Below are 9,902 nucleotides of genomic sequence, written 5' to 3'. Positions count from 1 at the left end.
TGATTTTGAACCGATGAGCCGATTTTAAGGCCGCCGCACACCTACATCGCTTCATCGCTTCATCTCTTCATCGTTTGTAAAATCGGCTGGTGTGCGGCACCCTTTAGTAGCCTCTAAAGAAAAAAAAGGCCGGGATAAAAATGTAATTTCTGAAATTCCAATGACGAAAAAGCGATCGGAAATGTGAAAGGTGTTCAGAGTTGTACTTAAAACCTGTAAAACACGTGTGCAAATCCCTGTAAAACGTGTGCAAATCCCTGTAAAATTGCTGCGTATGCACATACATATATATATATGCATTTAACAACGACCCTCTTGACAAGACATGCCGATAACCATATTTCAATTATGGTAACAGTATATGTTGACTATGTAGAGTATAAAACAAGTGTGCAGGCAGTCACGTGTGATGATTTTTGTGTGTATGTAGTGCGTTTTCTAAGATTGTCGTTATCGTTTATTAATCCCTCTAGTTTAGAGTTGTTTACATATTATATACTGCGTGTAAACTGCGTGATGTCGGATGTACCATGAAACATCGCCAATAGTTAGTTAGGGATGATAATAACGTAATATCGTTAATTCAGACGTTAAAAAAAATCTTGTTTGATCGTGTTCGTTTTCATTTCTTGTAGTTTTGCTTTCCCCCCACCCCCCGAGTAATGATCCTAATCGATTCGACCCCATGCACAAGTTCTATTGCGCGAAAAGACAAAAATGCAATATTCAGTATGCTAGGCAATATTCGAGATGTTTCAGTAGTTTGTGTTTAATGTGTCTTTCGGAAGCAATCCCGCATAATGTGATGAGGGGTGATGGCAAAGCAGTCATGAGCCAGTAATGTCCTCCGCGACTTTTACTCGCGCCATAATAAATCGACAAGTGTTGTTTCAATACCATTCCCGTGATTGAACTTTTTATCAAGTATATGATGAAACTCGAGGCTATGTACACAACGATCAACGAAACCTCGACACCCACCTGCATCTACTGTCACAACTAAATCGATTGAATCCCCGGCTTTCAACAGATTGTAGTTGCAGCTACAGCTTGGGAGTAAGCGAAAACAAAAGGACGTGAATTCACTGTCGAGGAAAATTGTGTTTTAAGCGACTTTTGTTCAGCGTTGTCGGGAAGACCTGGTCAACCTGTGTGGCGCAAAGAACCACTTCCTAGTCGCCCGTACGCAAGAGGAGTTGTGATATTTTCACTCTACAGTTCGCTACATACTTTCACAGTGGCTTTCACTATGTGTGCAAGCCATCGCTAAACCACTCAAGTAATAAGAGGGACTGCCCGGGGGTTAATTTAATTGCACCATGTCCTGACATGTGCCAAGCTTCTACTACATGCCTCTACACCTACCACACCTCGACTTCGCTTCTCCCTAACTAAAAAAAAGACAGCTCCCTCCCCTCGCGCGATTCGAGAAACCAATGTAGCGCCCCCTGGCGGTCGCGTTTACGGTCCTCGGGTGTTGCGTGGCGCCCCCTGTCGGCGCTCACGTCTGCCGCGTGTCGTTGGCGACTTCTTCAATCTCGTCCGCTATCTTCTTCTTTCCGAGGCCGGCGTCGCCGTTGACGACGCGCCGTATCTCGGCAACCAGCTCCTCGTCCTCGTCGTCTGCCGCGCGGTTACCTGTGACGCGTGGGAAAACAAGAGAACGCTGGTGGTTGGTACACTTCTGACGTTAGGGGGGGGGTAACCTTTTTCGGGCTGTGACCCCGATTCTTGATTAGCAACCCCAGTTGTTTTTCGTGGGGAGAGCAGAGGAACATAAGTGCCGGGGCGCCCGTTGTCGGAAACAAAATCGGTCATCCGACATTAGTGTCAACAACATTTAACTTTTACGCCTAGACCGCTGACAGAATTTCCAATTTACGCGAAGTAACGAAGAAACTCGCTGTTTTTTTTTCATTCTCGTAGATTTACGATGTTTCTATCTCAACGGTCCACGCGAAAAAGTTAAAACCAATGTTAAGAACTAATCTTTCGGTTTCTAACGACCGGCCCCAAGTCTCAGGTGTTGCTCAGCAAGCAAGCAGGTTGGTCCACTTATGGACTAAAGGATAAATCTTGGATTTATTTTGACTTTTTTTTGGACTAAGGATGTATTTTTTGACGACTGGCGCGGCCTGCTGCTGGACTACAGGATAAACTCGCTCATCATCGATGATCACGCTACGTTTCTCACCGGTTTCTGTCTGTACGATGCCGTTCACGGTTCCCGTCGAGTCCTTGTCGAGTTCGGCGAACGCCAGCAGTAGCGCCCTCTGCTTCTCATCCAGCTTGCTGTAACGATGAACGAGCAAAGCGCTCAGAATCACAGCGTCGCGACTCGATCGACACGACGTGTTACGACACGGTAAGGAACGTAATTTCGTCGCGTGGCCTTCGTATGATAGAGATGTGACCGTCAATGATCGATTGTTTGTTCACGGATTATTAGAAAGTGGTGTATCAATCACAATTTATCCGAGAAAATATTGCCGATAGGCGGCTGATGGGCAATTATGCTTTACGATGCGTAAAATTATGTATCGGAAAAAAACCTTTAACAAATCGTAAAGAAACTGCCAACAAATGGGAACAAAATACTGGGGAATGACTGAAATTAACTTCACGAGATCGTTCACGAATTAACTTAACTTACAGAGTTACTTCCGCCACTTAAAGCGTTCATCGATCCTTAGTTCATGCCACTGACGTGTCAACAGGTTGCCAAGATCAAAGCAAGTACAGTGGCGACCAACCACAAAAGAACGAGAATCGATGTCATTGTCATGTCGATTGTTATTTTAATCGAACGGAATCGACTGGCAACAAGTGGAGCACTCACGTTGGGACCTTCACTTTGATGTGGACGTAGTGATCGCCGAATCCGTGACTGTTCACTCTCGCTATGCCCTTATTAGCCAGCCTCACTCGCACGTGAGAGGATGTACCGGGCGAAATCTGCACGCCAACGACAACCGAGTTTTACTCATCGATTCATTCGTTACAAGACGCTTAACACGCAAGCTTGAGGCAAACTTAGACGCAAGCTTAAGACGCGAGCTTAAGATGAAAGCTTAACATGCAAGCTTAACACGCAGGTTAACATGCAAGCTTGAGACGCACGCTTAAGATGCAAGCTTAAGTCGCAAGCTTAAGACGCAAGCTTAAGTCGCAAGCTTAAGACAGCAAATTGGCTCGAGTGTATTATTAGCAAGACAGTGCTACCGTAGAACACATCACCGAACGGAATAAACTCTGCTAGGACGACGATCACTCGTACGCACTTACCGCTAGGTTAACGTCTTCGTAGAGACCCTGCACGCGCACGCTGCCTCCCAGGATGGCCTGCGCGACACCGATGACGGCGTCAGTGTGTACATCAGCGCCGTCGCGACGAAAGTAGTCGCTGCGCTGGACTCGGAACGTGATGAAGATCTCCTTCTTACCGATCGGCATGCGCACCGTCTGTCCGTCGTCCACACCTGCCGTCAAACGAAAACAAGTGGCAGCGGTTTTAACGTCCCCGGTCACGGATAGAAGAACTGCACAACATCGTCGTCCACTCAAACCCTCTCGGTTTCGCACTAGGTGTCTATTATTAATTTGTTTTAGTTTTTGGTGTCGCCCATCGCCGCGAAATGGCAAGGGATTTGACGATAAGAGGCTTACAGTCACAGCCAAGAGCATGTCACGTCGACCCGGCCCGAGAAGTGGAAGCGATAGCAAGGTGGCTATTGGCATTTATACTATGTATAGTTTATATATATATATAATTTATATTATACATTTATACTGTTTTTATCATCATTTTATCATTAATTATTTCTTCAGAGGAACGTTGACGGGTAAAAGTTAGACGCGACGGACGACGGTACTAGACTGCCGCCCGCGCGACCGCCGGGCGGTGGGGCCACTCACCGGCGGGCACGGGAACGGTGACCAGTCTTCCTCTGCAATGGTCGAGCCACGGCCCTGACACGTCTGACACGGGTGCCGGCAATGCTGGGTGGTGGCCTGGCAACGACGACACGTGCTCTGCATCACAAACGGACCCGTACTCACCGTTTCCTGAAGCAGAACAGAGCGCGGCGAATGACGACAAGTGAACAGGTAATTGCGATAACCGCAGGGTTTCGTGTCAGAATCTATAATCTTAATTCAACAAATCGATGTCAATGATCAAGGTCAACGATCAGCATCAATGTCAACGATCAACATTAATGTCAATAATCAACTTAATGTCAACATTCGACATGAACAACAACAATCAGCAATCAATCTAAGTCAACGATCAACTATCCAACATCAACGAATCAGCATTCACGATCACGTCAACGATGTCAGAAACGCGTAACATCTACACAACGGAGCGTGATGCGGCGGGGCGTGACGAGGCGTAGCGGGGCGTGACGCGGCGGGGCGTGATGTGACGGAGGCGGTTACCATTCCCGTGCCTTTGCACTGCGGGCATGCTCGACCTTTGTTCCCGAGGCGGCGGCGCGAGCCCTTACACGTCGCACACGTGTGTCCAACAACGTTGAGCGTGATGTCCACGGTTGACGCCGCGGGCCGCCTGCTGGAAGCTGAGACTCATCGTCATCTGTGGAACGTGAGAGCGTCGGGTTAGTACGACTGTATTCAGTTCTAGTTTTTATTAACAACGTCTATACTAGATTGTTGCATTATGTATATTATGCTATTATGTTTATGTGTATAACAATTTTATAAGTTGCCAATCATACTAGATTGTTACATCATGTATATTATGTATGTCATGTAAAACAGTTTTATACGTTGCATATATATTATATTGTTACATTTATGTATAACATTACATTACATTACGTTACTTACATCTGAAAATGTTTTATCATCTTTTAGGATACTTCTCACCTGTTGCGACTACATGTATTGGTACTGATAAAACTGGCTACTTATCACTAACATCACAAAGCAGTTTGGTCTCACAGTTCTCAAAATCAAATCAAGGTACTTTCATTGATTCTGCACTTCACAACACAGCTTCTAGACTACATTAAGATTTTACATGCCAAACACAGGACTCGTTATAACTATCCCAGCTCGATTAGATACGATTGCTTTCGATGAGGGGCTGTTCCCTCTATCGCAGCCAACCTGCTGTGAAGGCCCATCCGCAAGCCGTAGTTCGAGAACGGATCCCTGCTGCTGCTGGAAGCCCCTGGCCCGCCGCCCCGCTGACCTCCGAATCCGAGGTCGCCGAATATCTTCCTAAGAGCTCCTCCGGGTCGATGCTCGACTGAATCCCTGGAAGCCTCGCGGTCCGCGCCGGCACCGGCTCCGAAGTCCCCTGCGAGCCCACGTGTCGTACTGCTTCCGCTTGCTCGCTTCGCCGAGTATCTGAGGAACAAGAGACGTGCGGCCGGTGAACGACTGCCTACGTCCCGGGATCAAAATGAAATTTGTTTTCGCAAGTGAGTAGAGGATTTAACTTTGTAAGTGCTTACTGCCAGAGGAAAAAGGCAAGCAGCAAATTTAATCACCAGGCAGAATCTTTGGAGCTTATACTACCTGCTCATAGGTCTATGTCCCCCAGGGTACTGCCGGAAGCCACCCTGGGTACGTTCCGTACCCTGGTAACTATTTGATATGGTTAGGGTTAGGGTTAGGGAGTAGGCGTAGGCGACTCCCTAGACTCGTTAGTGGAGTAGGCGAGGTACGGTCCGGCTTATTAGATAGTACCAGGTACGTTCGCGGTATACCGGTCTGTACCCAGGGTACGTCCGCCTGTACCCTGGGGGACATAGAGTCTACCCTCTCAGCTATACTAGGTGTATAGGGAATTTCTCGGCAGCAAGAAGTATTTGCACCAGCATTGGGATCAGGCAGCAAACTGACCCCATGTAGGCAGCAAAACTGATATGATAAATGCTGGCCCAAGACTCATCCACTGAACGGCTATACCTCATCATTAAATAGCTAGCCGTTTGCTATCAGCAAACAGATATAAGCTATCATCCTACAGTTGTATGATAGCTATCACCTGCCATCGATGGTAACCTGGATGACGTAATTACCTCGTACGCTTCTGATACTTCCTTGAATTTTCGAGAGGCATCTGGATCGTTTTTCGATGTGTCTGGATGGTATTTTTTAGCTAGCTGGAAAAGAAATGTGCGAAAACCACAGGTAGAAGGCATGGTCAGTCATTGGTTGGGGATAATTTGGGAGGGAGATTCATTACGATGATGCATACACATTTGAACAACTTTATATTGTTGTCCAGCAAGATGGTTGAACAAACTGGTTGTGTGTTACTCAATTGCATTGCAATATTGTAATGTATGAACAATCTACTTTTACATGATTGGAACTATATATCTAGATTCTAGAGTGTTATATAGAAATTGGGAAACAATTAACATGAAATGTAACTTGTAACTAAATCTGTAACTGAATCCATACTTCATAATATGCTTTTTTAACATCTTTCTGCGGGGCATTTTTAGGAACGCCAAGAATTTTGTAGAAGTCTTTCTGTGATTTATATCCGGATCCGTGAAACGTCGTCGAGAAATGCTGCCACTTGTTGTGTGAAAACCTCTCTGAAAGATCAAAATAATAACCTGTGGATTACCTCTAAGTAAATCTGCATGGAGTCGGACCGAGGTACTTAGAAATGTTGAGATGGTCTAATGTCCCCCAGGGTACTGCCGGAACGTACCCTGGTACTATCTAATATGCCGGACCATACATCGGCTACTCCACTAACGAGTCTAGGGAGTCGCCTACGCCTACTCCGTAACCCTAACCATATCCAGATAGTTACCAGGTACGTTCCGGTATACGGACCGTACCCAGGGTACGTTCGGCAGTACCCTGGGGGACATAGACCTTATGAGGCTGTAAGGATTCGACTAACAGGCTCTCGACCCGCCAGAAATCCACGGAAGCCAGGCAAGGCCACGGGCCTGCCGTCCAATTATATAAGGACCCGCTGGGATCCAACTGATTGGTCTTCATTTACCAACCGCACCAGATGACCAACCGACGTAGAGGATCCAAACCCTTACAAGCTATGAGCCTTAATAAATGCAATGGATCCTAGACCTAATGTGGTAATCGGTTACCCACACGCCGTGACGGCATGCGGGTAAGCTTAGGGTGAACTGGGTTCGAGTGCACTCTGTGGATAAAAACAAAACTCTGCAGAACCCAGGGCTACCTTCACCTGCTCATGCAACGTGTGAACAGCCGTTACGCAGAAAGTTTTTTTTCCTTCATTGACATTAGATTTCATAGATTGTGTGTGTATTAATCTATTAATAAAAGTAATTAATAGTATTACTCACTTGAGTAATACGTATTAATATTATCAAGAGCGTATAAAGCAATTTCTTATACGCCTCTGATATAATATTATACAAATACAATAAGGGTACATTGCACATGTCACGACGCCATCACATTAAGAAATATCCGGATCACGCATGAACTGCAAACATCGTCGGTGCCAGCAGACTACTCCTGAGTCCCAATACATTTCCTTGGCTGTAACTCTGAGCACGGGTTCTGACTAAAATGACTGAAAACGACTTTAATTTGTTGCTAATCAAAGTTCTAGTACTTTGCACGGCCGCTGCCATGTTGGAACCGACGACGTGTTACAACCGGTCACCCAGCACATGACGTACAATTCCTCCACGGTGGGTAACCGCACGGGCTACACCGTGCAATAGATAGCACCGACACAGAAATTAATTAAAAAGATATAATAATAAGAGTCAAGATTCAGTGCATAAGTCAAACGGAAATAAATTCGATAGAACACGATGCATTACAATGTCTTGCACATATTTTATTAATCACAAACACAACTATATACCTATATATATATATATGGCCCATATATGGACGACACGTGTGGCGCGGGAAACGTTTTCGGCTAGAGTTTCATTTGTTTTATTGGTTATATATATATGTTTAGTTATTACATATACTAGTCCTTGCCCGTTAGCCTAGGTGGTGAGAACTTCTGTGTAGACCACATTGTTCATGACGGAACGTTTACTTGTGTTCTTGGCGTCTACAGCTAGAATCTTTAGCTGTCGGGCACTTCCCATGCGGCTAACAGTGACGTACGTAGAACTGGCCGTGATCGACTGAAGAAGTCTTTGACCGTGTAGACGCCGACACGGTGAAGGGACTCACCTTGTGACTTGTTGACTGTCATCGCAAAGCAAGGGCGGATTGGAAACTGGCGACGTATCATGGTGAAAGGAAAGATCTTGTCACTCGGCGAAATGGAGATGCGCGGAATGAGCAGCTGTCGACCAGCATAGACTCCAGACACTAACTCAGCGACGATCAGATGGGGCAGCAGCTGCCTAACTATATGTACCGGGAGCTGTTACTGTGGCCATGAATCTGATCGAAGTTTCTCAGGAGCATGATCGATAATCATACCGATTTTCAGAGATATCCGATGAGGTGGCATATATGCCTGTTCACGCAAGCCGTGATGCCTTGGCGACCATTCTGACGTTGTGACAGCTGACGGTGGTATCCATATATGAACCTTCAGGTAGGAGGAGAACATAGGAGAGTGGATCATATAGTCGATGAAGGGCGTCAATTTCTCTCTTTCCTCCTCCGCGTAGCTGCAGTAACACATCCAAAGGGTGGAATTGTTGACTTTCAGTTCCACCAGGCAATATGGCAGCAATGTCTGATCCAGTTGGTAGGTTCATGGTACCTCGATGGATGCCTTGTGGACGTCCCCTCTCTGTTAGGTATATCTTAACCTCCTCAGGGGCAGCCAAATCACTCACATACTCCACGACGGACTTGAACTCTTTGATGAGAGGGTTACAATTATGCAACACCTCCTGTGCCTTCAGCAGAAGGCACTCATTGAGATGGCTGTTTGTGTGGTGTGCACGACGATTGTGGAGTTCATGGTCGGGATCGTGGAAATATATTTGTGCAAAGGTTGGTACAGGTTGTGGTTGTCCTGGCTGTGGCTGATCTGGGAGTAACGGCCCAATGAGGTGATACGCTTTACCTTGTATTCTGACTCCCGGGTTCCAGCCGCCACCTTTCTGAGTTACCTCTGTCATTCCAATTGACGTCATAGCTAAGGCATTGTTATAGTTGCGGGAGTTCTGAATAAAGGACCGGTTAAGAAATAACTTCTGGATTGATTGGGGTGGCTGAGGGGAGATGGTGCCTGGTTTGGGACCTGCAGCGTTGTATTGAAGTGCTACACGACCACTGCTACAACAGAAACCTTTGCGTTCCTCTGTCCAGGTGTAGGCATTGCAGTAAGGACACGTGGGACAGTCGAATATGCTTGTCTTACTGAGGGAGTGTCGAATATCGGTGTAGAGATCTTCATCAAAACAGTCAATACCGCCGCAGCAAGCAATACCTTTGTTGGTAGTCCTTGCCTCCTCGGCGCGTCTTCGGTGAAGGTCCTTGTCTTTCAGTTGGCGATCTCTTCTCTCCTGATCAGTCTCTGCAGCACGCGATTGCTGCATGAATTTCCGGTTTCTGGAACGGCGTTGCTCTGAATGGAACCATAATTAAGGAATATAATATTACGCAATGCTTAGGTGTCGACATAAACAAAGTATGGTGTAAATAATTAATTGAATATATCATGTGTCTTGTCTTAAGGCTTGAAAATGCGTACCTGTAGCCTGTATCGTCTCTGCAGCGCGCGATTTCTGCATGGATTTCCGGTTTCTGGAACGGCGTTGCTCTGAATGGAACCATAATTAATGGAATGTAAGTAATGGTATTGGTAACTCAAAATAATACACACACACATACACACACACACACACGCGCGCGCGCGCGCGCACACGCACGCACACACACACACACACACACACACACACACACACACACACACACACACACAC

At 46.3% G+C, this 9,902-nt stretch overlaps 2 protein-coding genes and 1 long non-coding RNA gene across 3 annotated transcripts in view; 1 reads left to right on the top strand and 2 right to left on the bottom strand.

Annotated features, from left to right (window-relative positions):
* LOC106809905 (putative RNA-binding protein Luc7-like 2) overlaps window positions 1–801 on the top strand; it is a 10,304-nt gene extending 9,503 nt beyond the window's left edge. The window contains exon 11 of the mRNA XM_014813143.1: window positions 789–801. Within this exon, the coding sequence (XP_014668629.1) occupies window positions 789–801 (13 nt within the window). The remainder of the gene's footprint in view (window positions 1–788) is intronic.
* The window catches only part of LOC106809904 (protein tumorous imaginal discs, mitochondrial-like), a 15,763-nt gene continuing 6,474 nt past the window's right edge, over window positions 614–9,902 (bottom strand). The window contains exons 11-14 of the mRNA XM_014813142.1: window positions 3,286–3,479; window positions 2,840–2,955; window positions 2,195–2,292; window positions 614–1,638 (exon numbers count right to left, since the gene is read on the bottom strand). Coding sequence (XP_014668628.1) covers window positions 1,502–1,638; window positions 2,195–2,292; window positions 2,840–2,955; window positions 3,286–3,479 — 545 coding nt within the window. The 3' untranslated portion in view covers window positions 614–1,501. The remainder of the gene's footprint in view (window positions 1,639–2,194; window positions 2,293–2,839; window positions 2,956–3,285; window positions 3,480–9,902) is intronic.
* LOC106809912 lies at window positions 5,334–6,519 on the bottom strand. Its single transcript, XR_001393922.1, has 3 exons — window positions 6,442–6,519; window positions 6,054–6,137; window positions 5,334–5,376 (listed from the first exon to the last, which is right to left on the bottom strand). It is a non-coding gene; the product is annotated as an uncharacterized LOC106809912 (long non-coding RNA).

This window comes from Priapulus caudatus, unplaced genomic scaffold (assembly GCF_000485595.1).
Source record: "Priapulus caudatus unplaced genomic scaffold, Priapulus_caudatus-5.0.1 Scaffold395, whole genome shotgun sequence".
Taxonomy (NCBI): Eukaryota; Metazoa; Priapulida; class Priapulimorpha; order Priapulimorphida; family Priapulidae; genus Priapulus; species Priapulus caudatus.
The sequence above is the reverse complement of the archived record's forward strand: the minus strand, read 5'-3'. Positions and strand labels throughout refer to the sequence as shown.